A 25,721-nucleotide genomic window follows, 5' to 3' on the forward strand; every position below is an offset into this window, starting at 1 on the left:
AGAGCTGACAGGATGGATAACCCAAAACGAGCCATCCATAGGGCAAAGTCCCAGAAAAACCCAGATCCGTCTATGTTGTAACGCCATGCCGTTTGTGTTTTCCCACCCAAAGTACAGCTGGGATTGTGATCCCAGAAAGATCAAAGAAAAATTTCGATGCCACATCATGAAAACCGTGATTGAGCGTTCCCATTCGCCTTGCTGCTGGGAAGCAAGTTGTGGCTCCGAGCCGGTGTGTTCTAGTCTTCGACAGGAATGCGTATTAAAATGGTTGTATGGTAATGTTGTTGCGAAATCGGCCAGGACGTTGTACAGACGAGGTGGTACATTTGGAGAAAAGACCGCCAGTATTAGAAGTGTTGTAGGGGTGTAATGGTGTGCGTATGTTCGAATGAGACGCTGCAGCAGCGGGCAGAAAGCGGGTTGTTGCCCCTGTCCGGTGGCGCGTATAATGCCAGCGCGTCAGCCGCGAGGCCCGCGGGCGGGAAGATGTGTGTGTCGTTCATCATGCTCATGGCACGTCGGTGGATGTTGCGAGGAAAAACCGGCGTGAAGCAGATTTATCGAGGCTTGGGGCGAGGGGGAGGCTTGGGGACACCAGTCGTGTCGTAGGCGCCGCGGCCCATGTTGGAGGTGCTGGAGATTTCTCTGACAACCATCTTGGAGGAGGATGTGTTGATCAAACGGCGAGAGCACGTTCTGATGCGTTGGTTCTGAGCACCGAGCTTGTTAGCCATGTTGTCGGTTTGGTTGGTTGGATGAGATGATGAAGAGTGTGGTTTGAATCCTGAGGAAGGAAGAAAGTTTGGGGATAAGGCGACAACTTTATAAGCTGAGCGCGATGTGAGGATGAGATTCGCCAGGCCTCACCGCGGTAAGACACTGGGCAGATGCGCACAAGGGGGTAAATTGGCTAGTGGATGCTGTTGCTGCAGCTCTGACTCACAATTCAGAACGTCGTAGTGCGACGTGTTGGATGAAGACTCTGAGAAAATCGTCTTCTGAGAATGGGATTGGTGAAAGGCGACGGGGGTGAAGAAGCGGTGATGATGCAAGGAGGCCTGGGTTATGTTGCCGAATTGGGCGTAACCGCTGCTGCTGGGGGTGTTTCGCAAGAGCCAAAAAAATGATGGAGCTGAGGCAAAACAGGCGGAGCGGAGGAAGCGAGGGGTGAGTTATCGGCACCGTTGTTGCATGAGGATATCCTGTGTGCTTTTTGCGCAGTCGCAGACGAAGTATTGAAAGGTGTATTGGCGTTTCTTTGGTCGGACGGTTGCGCAGGTCTCGGAAGCTGGTGGTGAATTTGCTTCTTGTGTCGTGGTGATATTATCGGGTCTCTGAATTAATGGGTTCCCCGGTCCAAGTGATGTCTGATTCCGTCTTGTTCTCGTTTCCCTCCTTGTGTTTCGCTTTCGCGCTGGTCAGGGCCCGGAGCGTTACGGTACGGTGCGTGCGAGACGAGGGTTTGGCTTGCTGCAGGTTCTCTCGCTAAGAAGCTAGGAAGCTGGCAGTCTGCAGGGTGGGTCGCGCGAACAGCTTGTCCTGTGAGGCGAGGAGGCGTGTAGAAGGTTGGCCAAAAGACTGCGGTGAGCTTGCAGGAAAAAGGGGGGCGCGTGTAAGAGGAGCGGATTGCTGGGCTCTTGTTGGGAGCAGTCGGTGTGATGATGATGGATGATGATGGCGTAGAGAAAAGTAGGTGAAGAAAGACCAAAGCCTGATATTCGCGCCGGGGAAAGACGGGAAGATGTAGTAGTTGATGTTGTTGGGAGAGGTGAGTGAGGATAGTGAAGTAGGAGCGAGAGATGACGGATGGGAGGGAGAGGATTATGAACTCTTATTATTCCAGACGCCCCGACCGAGAATGGGAAATTTTTTCCCCTAAAAGCAATGTCCAATGTCAATGGTAAGGTATCCGTAGAGAGAGGTAAGGTACAGCCGTCAGGTACCTTGGAGCACTCGCAATGTAATGTCAGGGCGGGAGTGAAGGGAAGGGGGCCATGTAGTGTTCCTCAGGTTTGGTTCCTTTTCCAAAAATTAAAGGGCAAAAAAGGGAACCAGAGTGAAGGGATGGGGGGTCCTGGACCGACTGGGATTGGGGATTTGGGCCAGCTCTCCTCTCCCCCAGCACCAGCAACGGCAGCAGCCAAACCACCACCACAAACCCAGCACACACACCTCACCTCATCAGCGCCGGTAGCTTCAGCGGCGCACCCTACCCTACCCTACCCCCCACCCCCCCCCCCGGCGAGACGGCAAGGCCCCAGGCCCTAGACCAGGCCCCTTCATGTTCTCCAGGGGAGCGTGGAATTAGCCACCACCACACCTCGCCATGCCAGGACCATGCCGTGAGGTACCAGCCCATGCCTCTCTGATCCTTGCCCCGTCCCATGCCCTTGCCATGCCAGGTACCCGTACCGCTCCCCCCCAAAGGAGCCGTCGGGAGCATGGCTACGTACTTTTGTCTCCTGGAGGAGCTGCGTAAGGCGAGGAGGCAAGCCGCAAAGGCACCTTACCCATCCCACCACATCATGCTGCAGCAGACACGCAGCCAGCAAGAGACAGAGGAGCCTCCCGAGAGCCAGCAGCAGCCAAGCAACCGAAACAGACGGGACCTCTCCATCTTGTTGCCGCGCACACACGCAGAAGCCCACGTAAGGCTCCTGCTGCTACCACTTCACCCGCAGTGAGGCGAGGCGGTAGAGACCTGGTCCCGTTCCCCTTATGGCTGTTGAGATGCTGGGAGCTGCGCCAAACAGAGACTAGGGCCGAGTCGTGGCTTCTTGCCGATGGTGTGCAAGTCTGGTGTGGCAGCAAAGTATGGCTTCTTTTGGCTTCAGGGAGAACCCTAACGTAGGGCCGTGGTCGCTGATGAAAACAGTAGCTTGTGTTCCGAAGCTGCTTACTCGCTATTTTCAGGCACACATAAGTGCCCTCCTGGTCTCCCTCTAGTTCACGTTGTTGCTGATCCTACTTTGCGATGCTCTTCCATCAGTCTGCTCGTCTGTCCGCGTAGATCTGATAATGTCTTCCATGCATCCGGTGAGCAGATCAACCCAGTCGAGCAAAAGAAACAGACCAGACAGATGGTTGAGGAAGGGGGAAAAAGAAGGCAAAATGCCGGTCCACCTGAGCAGCAGAAAGAGTGCTAGGCTCCTCCAGCAGCAGGGAACCTGGCGCCGCGTCGCCGGTACGGTACACTGTGTGCGCATCCATCCACCTGGGCAGATTAGACGTCTGGAAAGTACCTTCCACGCCGCGGCAGAGAGAGAAGATACGGCAGTGAGGTCAGGTCAGGCACCTTAAAAGTCGATGGTATCCACAGGACAATTGGTGAGGTAAATGGTGCCCAGCCAGTACGTACCGTACCGCTTCTCACCTCACCTTAGCTCACCGGAACACCACAAATTCATCCCCGTCCCCATCGTGCTAGCAGTTTGTCCGTCTGCTTGTCTCCTGTTGCCCTCTGCACTGAGGGTTGTCGCCTCTGCGAGGATCCTCCTTGATTACCACGGCGAGCAGGGGCCGGTGGTGGTGACTTTGGGACCTTCAGGGGTGCAGCTCATCCATCCGTCCATCCATCCATCCACCACTGACCCGTGGACGCACCCTCCCCTGTCGCCATGCTTTGTGTCCGTCTGCTCCAATCCCTCCTTCTCTTCGAATGCTTCCAGTCCCACGTCCGGAAGCTTCCTCCAAACGGGTCTCTGAAATCCTTGTCCTGTCTGATGCCGTCCTGTCAATCTGCTGTGGCCCTTAGCGCTCGCGGTGCTCGTCGCAGCCCGACGCAAAACGTGTTGTCGCATCAGAGTTGGCTGGATACTCTGTAACTGCCCTCCCTGCCTTAGTCAGGTAAGTCTGTAAGTGAAGGGCTTCGCTGGAGCTTCGCCCCTTCAGCTCGGCTCAGCCCGACGCGACTAGACACAGCATTGAAGCTGTTGATGCTGTGATTAAGTAAAAATAGCTGAAGGGGGCTGTCGTATAGACTGCAAGACGGAAGAGAGAAGGAAGGAAAACGACTGGTCTTCTCGCAGCTCGATTCCTGGCATGTTTCCACCCTGGCTTATCGAGTCGTTTGCCAAACCACCCACCCCCTTCTGCTGCTCGTTGCTTCTTCTTGACAAGGCACTCCCACCTCTGAATTCTGATGAGAGTTGCGTGTTCAGTCTAGCAATTCAGGCGGGCCGGCGGCGTGAGCTCCGCGGCGGGCCAAACCGAGTGCGCAACGAGAATGAACGGCCGGCCAACGTCGTTGGTCATTCCTTGCGCGCAGCGGGTGATGCTGGCTGGTAAATTTCGGGATGTTCCCGTACGAAGTCCTGTGTCGCGTTCCCTGCGATGCCTCCTCCGGCCTGGCCTGGCCGGGCCCAGGCTGACAACGCGCGCAATGGAGCTATTCAGTTTGACTGCCCAGCCCGACGTGTTGCCAAACGAGCACGTCCACCATCTCGCACATTCCATCCCTTAGCTCCTTGCCCTCTTCTGGCGGGCGACGGCTTGAGGTCCCGGACGGGGCCACCTTCTCCCTGCCGTGCTCCTCACCTCGGAGAGGGATGGCGAGAGCGATCCGTCGCTCATCATTCACGCCTCCTCCGGGCTGATGTCCCGTCGGTGAGCACACAAGTATCCAGGTGGCTCATCCTAGTTCTTTTCCTCCCCGTCATTTTCGCTTCCGCGCCGACCATCCAAGGTCTGCACGGTGAGAAAGAAAAACTCTACCGAAAACTTTTCTCCATTCCGAATACCCTCTATCGGCTGATCCCTGATGGTGTCAGGATGCAAAGTCGGCGCTTGCTTATCCTCACCGACAGCACATTAAGGCCGAACACGAGGGCAGGCCGCGAAAATGGTCGCCCGTCTACATCTCGTTGGACAGGAACGAGTCGAACAGCAACTGAATTCCCACAAACTTCGGTCAGCAGCCAATCCATGCCATGCGCGAGACTTGGCCCCCCAGGGCCGTTGCTGAATCTTGTGTGTGACCAATTCGCCGTGCCGCGCGTTGAAGCACTGCATCTGATATTCCATTCCCGTGCCGGGTTGGTGCTTGCAACCCCATCCTGTGTCTGGTCCACGTTTTGCTCCCTTCGAAGCTGCTATTTTCACCCGGGAACACCCCGCCACCTCCTCGGCGCCCTTCGTCGTCCAAAGTCCAACCTAGACTTTTGACCCAGATCGGTGGATTTGTCCGAGGCGCACAACACAGCTACAAATAAATTCAGCAAAGCGAGAGGATGCGTCGTGATCAGGTCGTAGAGCATCACAACCCCCCGCCAACAGTTTGGTTGACGTCTTACCGAGATTTGACCTGTGCCATGTTGGTCTTGCAGGTTCCAGAAAAGTTTAACGCCGTGTCGTCATTGTCGCGAAATACGAACTCAATGTACCGAGGAAATGACTAAGAAGCGACAGCAGATTCTGCCTCCAAGGTTTCCACGGCGAGCGCGGAGGAACGGGCTGGACGGGTAACCCTCAACCTGAACACACCGGCAACACGGGATTTGCCAATGTTTCTTGAGCGGCACGCAGCTGTGCACCAGCATGTCAACGGATGACAACTGGCATGCGGTCCAAGATCCGCATAGCCAAGACATTGACCTCCCAACTATCTGACGACTCGTTCAGTCGATGTCTGGCGTGCAAGGCTCGGTGTGGACAGCCGCGTGGTTTGCCTCTTCCTATTTCCGCTCAATCAGAATTTCCCTCGTCCGAACCCCGTTGGCTTGGCTTGACCTGTCTACAAAACTCAGTTGGTGGTCTCTTTCGCCATCGGCTGTCGCCGCCTTCGATACAGAAATCCTGAGAGACGTTGGGATCCGAGATGGGATGAGCAAGGGTGACGTGCCGTTGATCATGACGGCAGGACATGGTCGGCTTCCTGTTTCTTGCGCACATCTCGGAGAAAGAAACAAGAATTGCGAATGTGCTCATAATCGATTTGATCTGTTTGTCGTTCCCGTGTGGATAAGCAAGCGAGCAGTACTCGGCCAGCGACCTTCCGTGTCTGTCTGTCAACGCCGAGCAGCGAGTGTACATCGCGCCAGAACGGATTCTCGGCGGATTCCAGACTAAGGCAGCTTTTCCCACCGTGAGGCCCCTCAGACGAAGATCAGTCCGCGGTAAGACTGTTTCATCTAGGAGCGATCGCTGCGGCTTCTACTCTCAATACGGCATGTAACAGACTTGACGGGCAAGCGACCAAACGCTGACCGCTGACCCGAAAGAGACAAGCCGGAGAGGCTTGAGTGCTTGCATGAAGCGAGCGGATCGATCCCGTCCGCTCGCCTGAGTCGCAGATATGGAATTGTACTGGCACACAGAGTCTGAAAGATTGCAGAGACGTCCAACATCTGTCGGCCCCCAGCTAGCGAGATTTATGACAGAAATTCGTTCCCGATCATCAGCATCCGTGGACCATGGCCCGATTCAATGCTGATTGAGGTCTGTTTGTGCCCACCCTGCCGATGGCCCGGCCGTCCGGTCATTCCGCCTCTCTGGATGCGACATATGTGAGGTTATCAGTAGATCGCTCTCAATGCCATGTTTCCCCACGGCCCCCAATCAGAGCCCCTGAGCTCCCAGACAAGACAAGGCGCAGTGTTCTCTCACTCTGTCGCAGGAAACACGTTTCCCATCTCGTCCAAAATGAGCGGCGATTGGCTTTAGACGTCAGCGATTTCCCTGTCGCGGTAGTATGCCGGGCGCCCGGCGCCACGTTTCCGCACGCCAAGTGAACCGTTTTGTTGCTAATGTCCTGGACAAACCGCAGCTGCAGTTGCTCCTGCCGCTCTGCGTCCACGTTCAAAGGCCAAGTCAAACGAAAGTCTCCCAATTTTTCGGCTCGGCAGGTTAGACAACGACGGCAAACAACAGGGCCTCCCTTTGTTGTCTCGTCTCGGCGTCCATCTCGCGTAGCAGTGCAGCCTCCGTCGCTCGAAATAGGCGGGCGAGACATGCTGCCCATCAATCAATCCGGAACCCTGCATATGGTTCCCTAGGCAAGGTAGGTAGGCTCAGAGGCCACTTGTCTGTCGCCTTTAGTTGCTCTACCCCCTCTGCTGCCGTCGCTGCAGCTCAAGGCCAAGGATTCCCCCCTGCCTGGAAGCATTCAGGGACCTTTGTTCGCCGCTGGGCTCCGCGGCAGGGCAGTAAGCACTGTCCCTCCAGCGGGCTTCCACTGCATGGAAGCCTTCCAGAAGCTGTGGAAAGGTCGAAGCCTTGAAGCAGTGCTCCCCGGTGCCGCTAACAAATACCGCCGTTGAGGGTGCCCCATTTCGGTGGAGAGTCCACTCAATCGTCCACTGGTTTCTATTTGTACCAGGGGCAGTTGAGAGTACTACTCACCGTATGCAATTTCCTGTCAACAGGGTGGTCTGCACTGTAGTCCTTCAGGGGTCAGATGGGATCTTCTCTTGGCCCTCTCGTTGCTGAGCCCTGTCCTCCGGGACTTTGTCACGGCACACCTGGTCAATGCCATGGGCTTCAAGACAGGTACTCTGTATCCGGGCATCTGGTTCTCAGGGGGGACAGCGCTGCTAAGAGGCAGGCGAAGGCCGATTGTGGTGGATTTGTCTAGGATGAATCGACTCTTTCAACTTTGATGAGCCGCCCCGACTGGCCGGGTATTGATAATCTGCAAAAGGTTGATCTCGTGACAAGCACCCGACCAGCATCGCGAAAAACGCCGCCCCAAAGTCGCGGCTGGCGGATGTCCAGGTGCCCGTTCTGCCGCGGCACCACGATGTCATGGCACACGTGTCAAAAGATGGCGAGGTACGTACCGCACCACGCTCCCGTACCGCCTAAAGTAAGGTAATCAAAACTCTTCGTACCGTCGTTCCTGCATTAGCCCAGTCGCCGGCTTGGGTCCGCTGGGGAAAATATGCGATGAAACAGGGGTAAAATTGTGACCCTCCTCGGCTGGATACCGAGGATCCGGTCAGCCACAGGAGAAGCAGAAGCTCGTGCTTCAACTCAACCACAATCTGGCAAGTCTATCGCTAACATCTGCTGGCCAGAGACTACATGCGACTCGCGGTCTGGGACGATGTTGATGGTGGCACTTCTTTGATAGGACTCTTGCAAAGTTTCCCTCTTCAACGGTGTGGCTCCGATGCCTGGTTGCAGAGCGGTCATGATCTTCCGCGCCTGTTGCATCCAATTCAAGTCATGTGACTTCCATTATGCGTTTGCGACGGACGGTCGAATGAGAAGACCCTGAGGTCTCGGTGAGGTTGCACCCTGGTGACAGCCCAATCCAGCCCAACGGTGAAGCTGTCAACAGTCTCATCGGCTCCACCAAGCCATGCATGCGCCTCCATCCGCGATCCCACATGCTGGGCTGGCGGATGAAGCCGTTCTTCTTTGTGTCCACCTTCCGTGCCGTGGCTTGAAAACGCTGCGGCCTCATCACGGCAACGCCAAATCATCCAAGACCGGAAAAATTTCAATGTCAGGGAACCTTGCAGTCAAGGCTTGCGCTGCCGGGAACTTGGGACCAACGGGATCACAGTGAAAACGGCCCTCCTGATGACCCTAGCCATGCTGGCTTTTCGGCAGGGATAGCGAGATAGTCTCAGGAGGGCTGGAATGGACTAGGAGTTTGAGCCAAAATCGGTGAAGTGATCCTGCGAAGGCCTCCCCGGAGCAGGTTCCGATGAATTGTTCACCGCGTGGATACCGCCTCACCAGGGCTGCAGCCTCGCAGGGGATTTTCCTGGGAGGACCAGGTCAATGTTGTCAACAGTTTGAAATGCTCCAGGCTGCGTTCTGGAAGGTCCAAAGAAGGCATGAAGACCCATCGTCTCCATAATTTGGGAAGGGGCCCGGAAAGCATGTCTCTGTTGACGGGTAAAGGAGTCGTGTTCTGGATAATGTTGAGAGACATCTAGGCCATAGTGTATAGACACCAAACCGATCGGCAGAGCCTTGATCCTGGTGACGGGTGAGTGTTTGGCACACCGTCAACTGGTTCGGTGTCATGTCAGAGCTTCCTGCAGTCAAGGGCCGACGCTGCAAGAGCCGGACTCATGCTCGAGAGGTTGTGTGCAATCTTCAAAGTTGCGTCCCGCAGCACGCGACAGTCGCAAACGTCAAGTATTGGTCACGCATCCGGCCTATCAGATGTGCCATGCAGCTGAGCGATCTCGCAATTGCAACCTGCACAGCAAGTCCTGAAGTTTGGGCAAAAGCATGCCGACGTTGTCTCATCAGGAGTCATGAAAGTCATGAGAGTTCGATTGTAGCGAAACCATGGAAATGTTCTAGAAGCTTTGGGTCCAAGATTTGAGAGTTCGGAACGACAGGTCATGACTCAGCCCTGCCGTTTGAGCTTAGAGCCCAGGTAAGTTAAATGGCTGGCAAGCATCGGAGGCCGTATCTGCAGAGCTTTGCCGGGTAGGGTTCGGTAGCATTGGCAGCACAGGCCACACGGCATCTTGGAAGTCTAAGCCGGCTGATTGCGACTGGTCCAAAGTGATGAAGATGTTCGGGGGACGAACTCTGTGACGAGTCATTGCGGGCACTGGTGTTTGCGGCAGCGCACGAACGAACGTTTCTTCGCGTGGCGCCTTCGGCCAAGATGCGTGGATATGCCTGCAAAATAACGAGAGATTCGTTTGCAAATGGTGTATTGCCTTGGTCGTCGCCTCCGGGCGCTCTTGATGGATGAGGGCCACCATCCATGTGCGGCAACGGCCGCAGCTGCCATAGCTGGCATGGCTCAAAATGTGATGCATCTGGCAAGCCCATCTTCGTCTGAGAGTTGGAGGCAAACTGGTAGGATGTATCCGTACTCTGTACAGCACGACAAATCGTGGGCAACTGGCAAGCAACAAGCTCTTTGCTTGCTGACCAGGTTGGCGACTGGCGCTGTGACCTGTCACAGAGGTGTGGTGGAAACCTTCTCGGGGAAGAGATGGGACGAGGGATGGGGATTGACCTCGTGGCACCGGGGAAGGGCTTCCGCTGGCTGAACGGGAACGGGGTCTCTGGAACTACGCTGGAGTGCTGGAGCAGGTCGTAGTGGCCACTGTTCGCAGTGCATCCGTCCGGCCAGGATGGTCTCGCGAATATGTTGGTAATTTTAAAAATTTTCTCGTTTTTTCTGATGTTAATATCCCGGGCAATCCTCAAGGTCCTGGGTGATGTGGAGCTGGTTGTTTGCGTCACCCCAGTCCAACCTTCGAAGGCCATGTGTGTTCGCTTGTCCTTCTGGAAAATAGGATCTGCGGTGTCACCCTGTCGTGTCCGAGGCGATAGGAGGGTGTTTGCGGGGCCGGCGAGAGGGCTCTTGTGTTTGGGAATGATTGTCGCCGTCTGGGGGAAACGAGGAGCCGGCAGGCTTGGAGGATGGGATTTTCGTGGATATCCGTGTTGGTGGCAGGGCGGAAAAGGAGAAGGGGGTGAACAAACGCTGTGACGCTGTCAAAGTAGACTTGTGGGGGTCGACGCTCGAGGAGGAGGACGACGACGACAACAGCGACGAGGGATGGATGGATGGATGCCCTGGTGGAGAGGACAGGTCCAGCAGTGACGGAGGAGGGCTACGTACCCGGCCTACGTAAGGGACCTACCTACCTGCCTGCCTATCCGTACCTGACCTTCCTGCCTCGTCGAGAGTGCAGTTTAAAGAGAAGTCAAAGCAGGGGAAGTCGCGAACCTGGGAAAAGAAAGAACAGTGAGAGTGAGAGTAGGTGCTACCTTGGGTATGCAGCGTGCCTTCCACCCCCCTTCGAGGTGCAATATTCGTATTACTGTACCTACTGGAAGGCACCTCACTTGCGGCGACACGACTGCCCTTCTGAGCTGCTACTCCCGGCCCGTGCCTGCCTGCAGTCGGCTGTTGGCCTCGGTCTACCGAGCATTGGACACCTAAGGTCAATCAATATCCGCAATCCAGTGCCCATCTCTGGGTGGTGCCTCACCGAATTAAGGAGACACATTGTCCGGGGACGTCATTTCCCACACATTGCCACTCACGCCTTCACCGAGGCTTGACCGACCCCTGGATCGCTGAACTCCACACGGCCTCTGCGATCGCGAGAGCGAAAGAAGCAACGAGAAGAAGCAGCGCATGTGAACGATGCCTGTTTCTTCTTCCGCGGACCCGTCCACCGCCCACTTTGCCTTTTTCGGGAGAAGAAACGGCCTTGAGGTCATCCGGCCGATGTGATGACTGTTGAGCCCACCGGCTAAATTTCCCGTCCCTGTATTCGGTAGCATGAGACTCCACTTCGGTGAACCTGCTCTGCGTCGGCCACAGAAGCAGTCACGTCAGGTGCTGCGTTCCAGTAGATTTTGACGTCAGCTCGGGCTGGAAGGGAGCGGTTCTATCGCCAGAGAATTCTCGAGAGTCCATCTTTTGACCTCTCCAACTTTGTCTTCTCAAAGCAGATAGTCCAAATAGAGTGATAGTGTGGATGACGGGGTAATCGGGCTTTTCGATCGATTAAAAGAAGACTTGGCATAGATCATGCCTGCGTAGAAATAGTAGGATTATCACGTCTCGATTGATGATGACCGAGGAGAAGTCAACAAGTTGAGGCGTGGCGTGAGGACAACACGAATGTTTAGAGATGCGCAACCTGTTGTAATGGTTTGGAAGCAAATATTGGACATCATATGTAGCTCGATCCCTTCCGGGTCCAAACCAATATCCTGCTGCAACTTCGCCATGTTTCAACACCTGTGAACGCTCATAGCTATACTATTCCCCTGTTTGCTGTCCATGGAGTAAATGACGATACAAATCGTGGGTTTACTGTCAGCCCCCTATATCCTCGACCGCGAAATCTTTCTGGGGCGCATACCATGTGCTGGTTGCTGCACAAGTAGCGCGGCTTAGACTTGACGTTGAAGTAGCATTTTAAGAAAGTTCAGGAGTTGTTCCAGGCCAATGAGGTATGAACTTGAAGTCACGACGCGGCCACCCGGAAGACAGACTATGCCAAGCTTATCCGACATACGACTACAGTTTATATAGACCATGCCAGAAATTTAGCTGGTACCACACTGCGATACATGTATCAAAGTGCGGTGGAAGTAGCTAGCTTTTCTAGACCCCTTGGTACAGATCCCGATGTGTTTTTGAACATGTCTTTACCAAGTGTTGACAATGTAATGGCAAGGTCCTCAGCTGTAGTCTCGATGGCAATGATATTGCCGAACCAGCTCGCCGATTGTATTACGCAGAGATCACCTTCATAGGAACATATAAGAGCTCTCAGTGAGGCATTTTAGGAGGCTCTTGCGTAGGTAGCTAATTGTCTACGTCTTGAGACGTGAATTCGACATGTTTGCGAGCAAAGTCTGCAGGCAGTATCCCCATCTCACATCATCGCCATCCAAGTACTTAAAACAGGCACATGAACCTACCTTAGGAGGATCAAAGTTCCCTGGCCCAAAATTTAGCATCACCTAATGTGACGCCTCGGCCGGTACGTCGCGGGATGTGCGACCGGTCGGCTGGATGAAGGGTGTCGAGTGTCACTTTCGATGATGCTATCCAGACACTCTTACTTCATCAAGCTAACAACAGTGCCATCAGAAGTCTGGCGCTGATATCAATTGTGCCAGAACAGACATGATATGCTGACGGTCCAAATCTAAAAGATGCCTTCCACTCGAGGCCACCAAGCTTACTGACAAGACTGAAAGGCGTAGAGTTGACGTATTGGAACAGCATCAGCATCGAGTAAATGACTTCCAATACCATAGAAACCCAAATATCTTCTCATCCATGCCTATAATCCCCATTGGAACCATGCTGAGCCTGTTCCTCTTAGGTTGCATAGGTTCAGGGACTGTGTCGAATCTTGACAGATGAGACATACTTGGCACAGACACCCACAGAGTCTTCTATAGACCAATCGTAGTTCCCAAGATGAGAGGATAGCTCTTTTTTGCTGCGAGGGCTGTTGGCCACCCCGCACAAATATACCCATACTAGTTGAGCGTCTCAAACCCGTGAAGTCGATGTTAGTTGAGCATAGCTCAAGTCCATAGTTCCCCAAACGAACCAAAGCCTCATCTTTTCTGAATATGCAAGTTCTTCGTCACGGACATATGATGTTTTGGTTGCTCTTGTGCCATGTCGTTGTGGTGGAGTTTGAGCCGCTGGTTGTGATGGAGCAGGTACGATCAAGAACATCGAGGGTTACTGCAGATTTCTGAGCACTCCTAGGGCAGGCAGGTGCGAGTGGGTAAATACTGTAGAATCTCCACAAAGGCAAGAACATCCGCCGCCCATACGCTTCCTTGGATAAAAGTTCAGAGGTCGCCCGTCCGACAACAACAATCCTTGGCCAACGACTTTTGCTTCAACGTCATCTCATCAACGTCATCTCGTCAACATCACTTCGGCAACGCCACCCCATCAACATACTCGTCTGCACACTGCAGCTAGAAGCCCAATATGTCGTCTGTACCACCCACCTCAAGAGTATTCGTACACCTATCCTTCAAAGGGAAGCGCCAAGACGACGGTACGAGACTGGGTTGTCTGACTATCCGGTACGTGGAGGCGGAAAAAGAGTTCATCCCCGGATCAATTCTCGGGGAAGATTCCTGGACCGCAGCGTTAGTTCCCTTTAATGTTCAACCTGAGCAGCTCTCGGACATTGCCAGAGCTGAGATCGCGGAGGCGGAGCGGTACGAAAGAACTCGGGCTTATTATAAGTTCAATGTTACTCTACGACCAGGCGACCGAGGATCAGTGGCTTAAGATCCACAAGGACATCATTCAGACCCTTAAGGGTTTTACAGTGCGAAAAACGAACGATCGGCAGCGCGATCTTGAACTCCCTTGGCATCACAAACGCTTTTCGGATCGTCTCCGAGTCTCGACCCTCGAGGGCATGCCCGTCCTGAAGATCTGGGCCAGCCCAGGAGAGTGAGAGCAGCTTCGTCAGAAAATCCAGAGTTTGCCGTATATCCCCATGCGGACACCAGAACTCATCACTGCAAGCCTGGAGCAGCTTATCGCGGGAATGGAAGAGGTTAGTGTCTCGTCCAATTCCACACGTAGGCGATTCAACGATGCCATCTGTCTCTACCGTGTGTGCGATAGCGTTCCCGAAGGCACCATGCGTGTTTTGCCGCGGTGGATTTAGGATCTCTTTATGATGCCAACGCAGGACGATGCGCAAAACGCCGCGTAGGTGGGCAATGTGCCTCTGATGAGACCAAACAAAGTTTTGCGTTTCCTAAGAACGGTCCATCTGGCTGTCTGCGCAAGACGACGATGTGAAGCAACAGAGGGAGAGTTGCTCAAACTGAAATATGGGATGGATTATGCGTATCAAACCGGGATAGCGCTGTGTTTACAAGGAACATGTGAAGTTTACGGGAAAACTTGTGATTGGTACGCATCGAAACTACCCTCAAGCCACCAGATCGAGACATAGGATCTAACATGGACAGGGCTGCAGGGGCTTCGAGTAGGAGGGAGGGGAGGATTCTTCAGACGGTTTCCATGGTTAATGGAGGGAGATTGACTCGAGTTTGGTCTGGCTGGGAGGCCGTGGCTATCCCAAAATTGCATTCCATAACACTCGTTTTAACTGCCCAATTGACTTTGCTTTACGCACACAGTGACTATACCACGAGACTGCCTATTTCTGCTGTGGCTATATATACTACACCTTACCGTCGTCGTCCTCGCTACTATCGTCGCTGCTATCATCGTTGTTGTCGTTGTTGTTGCCGTTGCTGTTGACCTCGGCCATCGTGTTCATCATGGTCACCAAGTACACAGGAGACATAGCCGCCCAGACATAGGAAAACCCGGCGGTCTCCTTGATACCATGTGGTTCCGCTTCGCTTTGCAGTGAGATACGCAGAGATGCCACACCTCTCACCCTCACCTTCAGGCATCACCAGGTGACCCAGACAAGCAGGCCGTCGTCGCATCCGGTAATGTGTTGGTGCAGCGTCGGCCAGAAAAAAAAGCTTGACCTCGGGAACCGCAAAGAGCAGACGTCGAAAAAACCAAGTGGCGCAGAAGCAGAGCGGGGGAACAGGGAAGAAACATCTGGGGAAGCACACTAAAACCCGGCACCCGTTGGTGCCAATTTCCCCGGCTAACAGCAGCAACACCGCTCCCAGACAATAGAACGCCTGGAGGGACTGCGGCACTGCGGCACAGCACCCTTCCAGCGGCACAAGCCCCTGTAAGTGCTGACCTGTGGGGCCTGCCGACGGTAAACACGACGAGAGGCGCACCAATCATGTCCCGCAACAGCGGCTTCTGACGACATGTTTCCTTGCCTCCTCTGTTCCCCAACTCTGTCCCCCGGCATCTCCGCTCCTTCAACGTCGTCATTGCCTCCAACCCGCCTAATCCCCGGACTTGGCAGTCGAGCTTCACCCGCCATCCATTGTTCTTCTTCTTGTTGGACTGCGAGCTCAACCAACCCTGAGGGTCCCAGACTCCCAAAGGCCTTTCGATCTGGTCCCGCCGTGCGTTCCTGAACAGCCAGCCGGCCATCCCACCATCCAGCCACGCCAATTGGATCCCCTGCTTCATCTCCGAGTCCCATTGGAGAGGGTGTCATCGGGCCTTTGCTGTGTGCCTCTTCTCCTCATCGAACCTGACTAGCCTTGCCCTGCCTCGGAGCTGGCTCCCTGCCCTGCACCGCAACAGCAACTGCATTCGCTCTCTCTCGCTTTCCAAGCTGCAGCAGAACACCTGCTCCGCACACGCTTCCTCCCCAATCCCGGCGTCCTACATCTCGGTTCGACCAACAACATTACGTTCCATTGACAAAGCAGGCCAAGGTGCGAGAGCTTCGCACGCTACGCCTGGCCTGCCTTAGCTCCGAGCTCGCCCACCCGCCTCGAGCTTGTTTCTCGCGTTGTTTGTCTGTCTGCCCATCCAGGCTGGCCCTGGACCTAGACCGGCCAAGCGAAAGGATTCCACCACATGTTCGTCTAGACGCTCAAGTCACATCATGCCGTCACAACCAGACCATTGATCGACCCTTGCTACTTCCGCTTCTCGCTGTTTGCTTCTTCCCGATACCCAATTGGCAAAACCCCAACCGAGTGGAGCTGGTTCTCTGCACTCCGCAGTCCTGTCTGTGTTGCCATTGAGTGAGGGCAAGGCCAAGGTCCGGCTGATCCAGTCGTCCCATCGTCCCACCTCTCTTACCTACCATGCGCAAGTCTCCACGCGCCTCCTCCCCCATGGGGGAAGGAGAGGGGACGGGGACGGGTGCTTTGGGATATAAGCTTCGTCTTCACCCCATCTTCCCCTCACTCAGACCTTGTCGCCCGCCCTCCCGCCACCATCGTCGTCTGTTCTGGTCCACGGTGTTTTGCGCTGCAGTCCTTTGCTTCCTTGTCTGGTCTCCCTCCACCACCGCAAACACCTCCACGATGCGCTCGTCTCTCCTCTCTGCCGCAGCCGGAGCTGCCCTGCTTGTCCCGGCAGCGACTGCCCAGTTCGTTGGCTCGCCTGGAGGAAACACTTCCACCGTGAAGACGAGCCCCGACGAGGACGGCAAGTACTGGATCTTCAGCGACCACATCAAGGCCGCCTTCATCCCGTACGGCGCCTCCATCTCAAACTTGCTCATCAATGACAAGTACGGTGTCCCCCGCGACATTGTCGGCGGCTTCGACAATGCAAGCTACTACAGCATTGATACCCAGCACCCTCACTTTGGCGGTGTTCCTGGCCGTTACGCGAACCGCATCAAGAACTCCACCTTTGAGATTGACGGCGAGAAGTTCAAGATTGACGCCAACGACAACAATGGCCTCGACACTCTGCACGGTGGCTCTGACGGCTGGGATTGGCGCAACTTCACTGTTGTGTCCCACACCAACAGCAGCATCACCTTCTCCTTCACCGATCCTGACGGAAAGGAGGGCTTCCCCGGCGAGGTCGTCTCGCTCATCACCTACACTGTGAATGACTGGAACTGGGACTTCAAGATGATTGCCGTTCCGACCACCAAGAAGACTCCCATCATGCTCAGCAGCCACACCTACTGGAACCTCGACGGCTTTGCCAACAATGAGACCAGCACGGCCCTCAACCACACTCTCCACATGCCTTACAACGGCCAGAGAGTGGCTGTTGACAACATCCTCATCCCTACCGGAGAGATCCTCGCCAACGAGAAGGGCTCCGTCAATGACTTCTGGAGCGCGCCGAAGCAGATTGGCGCTGACCTTGGCAAGAAGGAGCTTGAGAACAACTGCGGTTTCAACTGCACTGGTTATGGTGAGTCATATTGCCCCTCTGCGCACCGTTCAATAAGCTAACCTCTAAAGACAACTGCTGGATCGTCAACCGCAACGACCTCGGCTCTTACAACTGGCGCAACGAGGGCTACGTCGCCCGCCTCCAGTCCGCCTGGTCCGGCATTCAGCTCGACGTCTACACCGACCAGGACGCCTTCCAGATGTACAGCTGCAACCAGCAGGACGGCTCCATGGCCCTGAAGAAGACCCAGGGTCTCTTCGACAACAAGGACTTCCCACGCATCATTCCCAAGTACGGATGTCTTGTCCTCGAGGTCCAGGACTGGATCGACGGCATCAACAACCCTTCCTGGGGCCGCGGCAAGAAGCAAATCTTTGAGCCCGGTGGTGACCCGTACGTCCTTCAGGCTAGCTACCGCTTCAGCATCAACTCGACCGTCTCTGCATAGAAGGCGAGAAGAAGTGGGAAAGGAGTGACGGTGAAACAAATGATATTAATGATACCAGTTGCAGTATTAATTAGCCTAGTCGTTGAATATTTAATGGGACAAATGACGCATGCCCTCCGTCCAGTAGATGTGTGATTTCTGATGATCAAACTCCTTCCCATATGGTGACTTCACCTTTTCTTCTCGATATCAAAAGTCCATCGGTAATACGTTCCAAAGATTTAGTGTGTATGACAGAAAAAAGGTATCATTTTGCGCTCCCATATATTTCATAACTTTTGATGTCCATATAAAGCCAACAAAACCTGTCAGCTTTTGGCTTCCAATGGCGCAGGCTTCACCCGCCCCAGACCTTCCTTGCCGTAGTAGTCCATGGGATAGACCCCCTTGCCCCAGTCATCCCGCACCTCGAGCGCAACCAGCGCCTCGTACGGCGTCAGTAACGGCCTCGGGAACGCATAACCCCAGTCGATACTCAGCCGCGGACACGCCACCTGCACCCAGCACTCGACGTCCGCCATCATGGCCAGCTTGCCGGGGAAGATCTCGCTGAGCAGCAAATTCACCCACGGGATCCCGCGCTCCTTTAGCCTCTTCTCGATCAGTGCCATCGTGTTCGGGTTGCCCTGGCGGCCGAGCGACCCGAGGATCAGGCCCCACTTCCGGGCCGTCTTGGCGGTGCGGATCGCGGTGCGGCGCAGGTCCTGCATCTCGTCGTGGCCGTACGTCTCGCGGGTCAGCTTGCGCGAGTACGGGTCGTAGCGGTACGCGGGGATCTGCGGGTTGTGGATCATGATGCTCTCGAGGTGGAAGCGGCCGTCGCCGAGGTAGAGGATGAGGTCGACCTTGTTGTCCGGGTCGTCGGAGTCGAGGCGCGGGGAGGTACAGCCGAGGATCTCGCCCTTGCTGAGGGGCGCGATCTGGGGGACGAGGACGCGAAAGCCGGCCTTCTCGAGGGTGCCGCGGACGCCGTGGATGGTGGCGTTGAACTGGATGGTGCCGACGACGGCGATGGTCTTGCCGGAGGCGAAGTTGCGCTCGAGGGAGGCGAGCAGGTGCGAGGTGTCGATGCTGATGTCGACGAAGACGTAGAGCGTCTTGATCTTGGTCACGTCGACGGGGATGAGGCAGCTGTGGGCGTAGTGCACGAGCAGGTCGCAGCCGAGGGCGCGCGCGGTGTAGTCGTCGATGCAGCAGGCGCCGTACGTGACGTCGCCCATGATGAGCGTCTCGATTCCCGGGCAGAACTCGGTGAGGATGTCGGAGATGGTCGTCGCGAAGAGGAGGAGGCCCTCGGGCATCTGGAGCGCGACCTTCTTGGCGCCCGACGTCCGGATGCGGTGGATCGTCTTGGGGATCTCGAAGCTGTAGTTGGAGGGGAGGATGGAGATGGCGGACTTGAGCGCGGGGTCGTTGAGGATTTCGGGGGGCACCTGGTTCAGAAGACGTGGACCTCGTCTTGGTTTGGCGACTGGAGAGAGATGTGAGATGAGTGAGCTGAGGGAAAGGGGGGGGGGGGGGGGGGTGAAGATTCGCACCTTGGATGGACTTGCTGTCCTCGATGGACCCGTTGGCGCCACCATTCTTCACCGCGGCCTCGGCGGCCGTCCTTCGTCCTACGAAGCGCTTCTTCGGTTGCTTCAGCGCCGGCTCGGCCGCGGCGGCTGCTTCTTCGCGATGAGACGCCTCAATGTCTGCGGCGATGCCCAGGTCGGTTTGCGCCCGGTCCTCCTCCATGACTGCGACACTTTCTGCTTCGTTGTCTCTCCGCCCAGAACCTCGGTTATTTTGCAGAGTTTCCAATTCAGTGATAATGAAGACGTGCCTCGCTGCGCAACTCCGTGTACCGTCAACTGTATCGTGAGAGAGTGACTGAGCCCGCTCGCAAATGCCCCGCGATTGTATGTTCTGCTAACTGAATTTTGCGCGGGGCAATTCGGCCGATAAGATAACGTAATTGGCTCTCATGCATGTATTGAGGTTGTCAGAAATGGCGTAACTTTCATTGGTTCAATCTCCAGCTACTCCACATCAACTGAAGTTCGGTGAGGCTCGGTCAAAATTGTATCTTCATTATGGTCAAGACTACTTGATCAGGTAACGCTTGGTATTCGGCTATGTCTGATGATCTCCCTTTGAGATATTAAAGTAGTGTAAAGCCCTGCGTCGCCCGCGTTCCTGTTGTCCTCCAGCTGGTTGGCATCGCCTTTTTCGTCCGAGAGCTAGTATGCAGCCGACCGCCCCCTAACCATGCTGTGTGCGTAACGCCATGCTAAAGCATTAAAAAAAATACAACACAGAGGCAAACGCCTCTAACGAATTCCCAAAAATATTGTTGCGCTCATGGACATGTCTATTTTGGATCAGACGTGTCCATCTTGTCATATGCCGCCTGCATGGCCCTCTGCTCAACTTCGTCACCCTCAAGGGCAGCCACCCAGTCTCTGAGCTGGATGTTCTTTCCCTTCTCTTTGTCTTCACGCCAATTGCCAAGTCGGGCTCTACCCTCGACTGTGAGCGCGTGGTTCGCCGGGGCTGGAGGGCCCGAAGCAGCTGCACCGCCCGCCTTTCCGGGCGTGCCAAGTCTGGGGGTAGTAGCACCGCTACCTCCCGTCATCCACGAGTATGACTTGCCGCCTTTCTTCTTTCCAAATAGGGATCCCGTTTTGGGCATACCGACGAACATGCTGCTCGTAATGTTCTGATTGGCGTGACTGCTGGCCTCAGCCTTCTTGACCGCGTCAAGTTTCTTCTGCTCTTTCTTGGAAATTTGCTTCTCCGAGTCTGGTGCTGAGCCCCCAGGGGTTCCAGGCGCGACTGAGCCTGCGCGTGATGTCGTTGATCCGGCCTCCGCAGTGCCGTCTTTTCTGGCATTGCGTCTTCGCAGCCGTCTCTCCTCCCAGTCTCTCTCAGCCTTACCGACCTCTCTCACAGTGTGACTCATAGTGTTTGTAGCAGCGACCTTCTGAACCTTGTTAGGTTGACTTGAGTGGGCATCCTCGAGAGAACCTGGATAGAAAGTTAGCATGGTATATATACGGCGAAGCCCGCAACAACTGACGCTTTTGAGGGCGAGGACTGGGGCCGTTTTCAGTCCCCGTCTGTTGCGTCGCGTCGACTTCCTGCGTCTCCATGGCACTCTTTAGGGGTGCGGCTGCTGTCTGCCACTCCTCAGGGACCTCGCCGTGTGACGACTTCTGACGGTTCTTGGCAATCCGGTTGCTATCCTCCATGAGAGTCCTCAGGCGTTGCTTAGTGGCGAGCGACAACAAAGCCAACTGGTCGACCAGATACGCCTCTTGAGGTATCCAGGTGCCAGTCGTGGTTACCATTGTGGCGTCGGGCCCGGTCTTGGTGGAGACCGTGACAGATGGGTTGGGAAACTCCTCGGGCAACCGCATCCGCCCCATAGGCTGGTTGTTGTTCTTGATCTCCAAGTTGAGCGACAGTCCCTGCTCCTTCGCGAACTTCTCTGCCTTGCGGAAGATGATGGGGATTTGCAAGAATGCGTTGTTCAGCTCCATAGTTCTAGTAGTAGCCAAGCGCTTCGCAGATTCTTGCCATGCCTTTTCCGCCTCCTGCGCGACGAGCGCATTCTGTGTGGTTACTCCGGCCGGCTGAGCTGGCTGGTTCGCGGGGCCAGCACCGTAGAAGCTTCCCTTATTACCCGGAGGGTATGGGGCATAGCCGGTTCTCTGTCCATCAGGGACATAGAGGTCAGAGAGGTATTGTTCCTCGGCGCGAAGGTCGATGCCTGTTCCAGCAAGCGAATCGGTAGGATCGTAATCGTATTCCTTCTGAGGTCGGTCGGGAGGACGCGAGGGCGGACCCATAGCGCCGGGGGTAGGGGAGGGTTGCTGCATGGCGGGAGTGCCTGGTGTAGCGCCGAGAGTCAATTGCGCGTTGGTGTATGGTAGTGTTGGTGGCGGTGCTGGAGGTTGAGGCGTGGTAACTTGAGGTTGAGGAGTCGGTCGCTGTTCGGGAAGGGCCAACGTAGGAGTGCTGTTGCCGTTTGCGTATGGGGTGGAGTAATTATTCGCAACGGACTGTTGTTGCGGTTGCGCCTGCTGCTGTGGCTGGGCGTTGGGGTAAATCGGCGAGCCTGCGGATGTCGCAGCTGTGGAAGGAGTAACGGGAGCGCCGGGACTCGCGGCGTAAGGCGAAGTAGAGTATGGAGATTCGGGTTGCGGTGTTGCGCCAGGAGAAAGTCGCGGTCGTTTGTTAGGAGGGAGCGCAAAGCCCGGTTGCGTCGCGGCGGGGGAAGGAGTGGGCTGGGGAGGCGAGAACGCTCTCTGGGGCATCTGGGGTTGCGGCTGCGCCATCTTTGCTGTTATTAAAAGAGATAGTGAGATAAAAATTTGGTCAGGTTGAAGTGTCGTTCAGAGGCGCTGCTCCGGTAATTCTGATAGCTCTGCAGGCCGAGAAGCCTAGCGATACCTCACGCGACTCTGCCCATCTGCTGGTTCGCTGTACTTGCGAGATAATCAAAATTCGACTTCGCGCGGGTCGGTCGATATTTTCGCTGCAGCTTGAGGTCGAATTTGACGTTGACGCGGTGTTCTGTGGTTGTGGTAGTTGGGTGACAATAGTCGTGATGGGTGGGTGATATGAGGAGGAAGGAGCTGTCGCCAAAAGGATCTGAGGACCGCGTAAATTTAAAGTCACGTGATGCTTCAGCCTGCTCCCGGTTTTGCGCTGCGGTCCGGGCGTCCAGGCAGGACCCATCGCTAGACGTCAGGCACCTTGGCCTCCAACTTTTTACGCGACAGCTGCCGCATGCGCGTCGCTCGCTCCCTCTGGCGCTCCACAACCTTAGCCTCCGTGTCTCTGTCGCGGGGAAACGTCAACGACGATTCATCGCGCACACTGCTTGAACCATTGCGAATGAACTAACTGTTTAGTGACAATCACCAGACACACTGGTGGACTTTCCCCGAATTGACGGCCGGACCGCTATCTCGGCCTTTCGTTGACTAGTATGGCTGCGAAACGCAAGGCATCGGCCATGGCGGCCACCGTTGCCGACGAGCCAGTAGATCCTTCCGACGAGCTGATGTTTCTGTGCCTCGGAGGAGGAAACGAAGTCGGTCGGTCATGCCACATCATTCAATACAAGGGGAAGACGGTTATGGTACGCACTATCCCAATCGTTCTGCAGACAACTGCTCACATGCGCCACAGCTTGATGCAGGTCAGCATCCTGCCTACGATGGCCTCGCGGCGCTGCCCTTCTTCGACGACTTTGACCTCAGTACGGTCGACGTCCTCCTGATCAGCCAGTAAGCGCCCCCTCCTATATGCTGTTGGATCACAGGGCAAGGCGGTGAAACGACTTGGAACTATACGGGATCATGCCCAGGCTCGGGACAGCGTCGTCGATGACGATGGTGCCCCTGATGGAGCCTCTTGCTACGTCTCTATGCTATTTCATCATCTCTTGTACACAGAATAATACAAACTTCTTTCCCACCTGCCTTGCTCTGCCATCCTTGTTATCGTGATAGCTCTCTAGGGGCTGGTAGTGTCCATCCACTCCTATTCAGAACACTAATGGCCCTATAGTTTCCACGTCGACCATGCGGCGTCCTTACCATATGTCCTCTCCAAGACGAACTTCAGGGGCCGCGTCTTCATGACCCATCCCACCAAGGCAATCTACAAATGGCTCATCCAAGACAGTGTTCGCGTCGGCAACACGTCCTCAAACCCGACCTCACAACCAGTCTACACCGAGGCAGACCATCTCAACACATTCCCGCAGATCGAAGCCATCGACTACCACACTACCCACACAATTTCCTCCATCCGCATCACCCCCTATCCAGCCGGCCATGTCCTCGGTGCAGCAATGTTCCTCATCGAGATCGCCGGCCTCAAGATCTTCTTCACGGGAGACTACTCCCGCGAGCAGGATCGTCATCTGGTCTCCGCCGAGGTTCCCAAGGGCGTCAAGATTGACGTCCTCATCACCGAATCGACATACGGTATCGCCTCCCACGTACCCCGTCTGGAGCGCGAACAGGCCCTGATGAAGTCAATCACCGGCATCCTCAATCGTGGCGGCCGCGTCCTGATGCCCGTATTCGCCCTCGGTCGCGCCCAGGAACTCCTTCTCATCCTCGACGAGTACTGGGGAAAACATGGCGAGTATCAAAAGTTCCCAATCTACTACGCCTCAAACCTCGCCAGGAAGTGTATGGTGGTCTACCAAACCTACGTCGGCGCAATGAACGACAACATCAAGCGCCTCTTCCGCGAGCGCATGGCCGAGGCCGAAGCTTCCGGTGACGGGTCGGGCAAGGGCGGCCCCTGGGACTTCAAGTACATCCGCTCCCTCAAGAACCTCGATCGCTTCGACGACGTCGGCGGCTGCGTTATGCTCGCATCCCCGGGTATGCTGCAGAACGGCGTCAGTCGCGAGCTGCTCGAGCGGTGGGCGCCCAACGAGAAGAACGGCGTCATCATCACAGGTTACAGCGTCGAGGGCACCATGGCGAAGCAGATCATGCAGGAGCCCGACCAGATCCAGGCCGTCATGAGTCGAACCACCGCCGGCGCCCGCCGCGGCCCTGGAGGAGAGAGCGAGAAGGTCTTCCTCCCTCGCCGCTGCAGCGTCGCCGAGTACTCCTTCGCCGCCCACGTTGACGGCACGGAGAATCGCGAGTTCATCGAAGAAGTGGCCGCCCCCGTCGTCATCCTCGTCCACGGCGAGCAGCACAACATGATGCGTCTCAAGTCCAAGCTCCTCTCCCTGAACGCGGGCAAGACGACAAAGGTCAAGGTCTTCAGCCCCAAGAACTGCGAGGAGCTCCGCATCCCCTTCAAGCAGGACAAGACGGCCAAGGTCGTTGGCAAGCTCGCCACCATCCCCCCACCCACCTCCCTCACACCCGCGCAGGAGCAGCAACAGCTCGTCACGGGTGTTCTCGTGCAAAACGACTTTAAGCTCTCCCTGATGGCCCCCGAGGATCTGCGCGAGTATGCAGGCCTGAACACAACGACCATCACCTGCAAGCAGCGCCTCCGTCTGACGGCTGCTGGCATTGACCTCGTCCGCTGGGGCTTGGAAGGCGTCTTTGGAAGCGTAGAGGAGCTGCCGGAAATGCGCAAGGGACACCCCGCGCACAAGGAATCCGTCAACGGCAACGGAGACGACACCAAGATGGAAGACGGCGAGCAGCAGGAGGAAGCAGACGAGGAGGTCGCGCGTCTGGTAGCAGCATACCTCGTCATGGGTTGCGTAGCGGTGCGCTATCGCAGCGACGGCGAGGTCGAGCTGGAGTGGGAGGGCAACATGCTCAACGACGGCATCGCCGACGCCGTAATGTCATGCCTCTTTTCCATCGAAAGCAGTCCCGCCGCGGTAAAACGTATGTCTCCCCCACTTTCTTTTCTCGCCCTCTGTCTACCAATTACTAACACTACCCAAAAGGTTCCGCAAGCTCTCACACCCACGACCACGCGCCCCCTCCCCTCCCCAAGAACCCCCACGCAAACGTGCTCCCCGAACAACGCCTCGAGCGCTTCCTCATGTTCCTCGAGGCCCAGTTCGGCGCGGACAACGTCAACCCCGTCGCCGAACCCCGCCTGCCCGCCGAGGACCCCTCCTCCGACGCGCAACCCAAGAAACTCACGGCCGACGGCGAGAGCGACGGCTCCATGGACGTGTCCGTAGACGACGGCAGCGAGGCGGAGCAGGAGAAGAAGCTCGCCGCGCGGCGCAAGGCCGAGATCGAGCGCCTCCACAAGATCGGCATTCCCGTGCCCGGCGTGAAGGTCAAGGTGGACAAGATGGAGGCCGTGGTGTGGCTCGAGGATCTGGAGGTCGAGTGCAGTCACAAGGCGTTCGCCGATCGCGTGAGACGGGTTTGCGAGCACGCTGCTGAGGTGACGGCTCCTCTTTGGGGATAGGGGGATAAGAATGTGGTTTGCACGGGAATTGATTTGGCTGTCTTTGCATTTGAAAACAAAAGGGCGTTTGCGCTTTGTATAATATAGTCACAAGTTTACGATGGCACCTAAACACTAGAGATGCTGAATAGTCCAGCACTGAGCCATGATACA

General features: G+C 55.8%; 4 protein-coding genes across 4 annotated transcripts; 2 read left to right on the forward strand and 2 right to left on the reverse strand.

The window, feature by feature from the left end:
* Window positions 1–16,374: 16,374 nt before the first annotated feature.
* On the forward strand, window positions 16,375–17,657 carry CGCA056_v002757 (putative aldose 1-epimerase; the record flags this gene model as incomplete). The annotated part of the gene is made up of 2 exons (XM_037318014.1): window positions 16,375–17,227; window positions 17,278–17,657. The coding sequence occupies 2 exons, from the start codon at window positions 16,375–16,377 to the stop codon at window positions 17,655–17,657; spliced, it is 1,233 nt and encodes a 410-aa protein (XP_037182889.1).
* A 308-nt stretch (window positions 17,658–17,965) lies between these two features.
* On the reverse strand, window positions 17,966–19,394 carry DPH1 (2-(3-amino-3-carboxypropyl)histidine synthase subunit 1; the record flags this gene model as incomplete). Its single annotated transcript, XM_037318015.1, has 2 exons — window positions 17,966–19,128; window positions 19,196–19,394. The coding sequence occupies 2 exons, from the start codon at window positions 19,392–19,394 to the stop codon at window positions 17,966–17,968; spliced, it is 1,362 nt and encodes a 453-aa protein (XP_037182892.1).
* Window positions 19,395–20,010: 616 nt separating this feature from the next.
* CGCA056_v002759 (uncharacterized protein) lies at window positions 20,011–21,979 on the reverse strand (the record flags this gene model as incomplete). Its single annotated transcript, XM_037318016.1, has 2 exons — window positions 20,011–20,666; window positions 20,719–21,979. The coding sequence occupies 2 exons, from the start codon at window positions 21,977–21,979 to the stop codon at window positions 20,011–20,013; spliced, it is 1,917 nt and encodes a 638-aa protein (XP_037182891.1).
* A 656-nt stretch (window positions 21,980–22,635) lies between these two features.
* Window positions 22,636–25,568, forward strand: YSH1 (Endoribonuclease YSH1; the record flags this gene model as incomplete). Its single annotated transcript, XM_037318017.1, has 4 exons — window positions 22,636–22,788; window positions 22,839–22,936; window positions 23,220–25,027; window positions 25,090–25,568. The coding sequence occupies 4 exons, from the start codon at window positions 22,636–22,638 to the stop codon at window positions 25,566–25,568; spliced, it is 2,538 nt and encodes an 845-aa protein (XP_037183804.1).
* Window positions 25,569–25,721: the final 153 nt, after the last annotated feature.

The sequence above is a fragment of the Colletotrichum aenigma genome (assembly GCF_013390185.1).
Source record: "Colletotrichum aenigma strain Cg56 chromosome Unknown KSG_Cg56_contig02, whole genome shotgun sequence".
Taxonomy (NCBI): domain Eukaryota; kingdom Fungi; phylum Ascomycota; class Sordariomycetes; order Glomerellales; family Glomerellaceae; genus Colletotrichum; species Colletotrichum aenigma.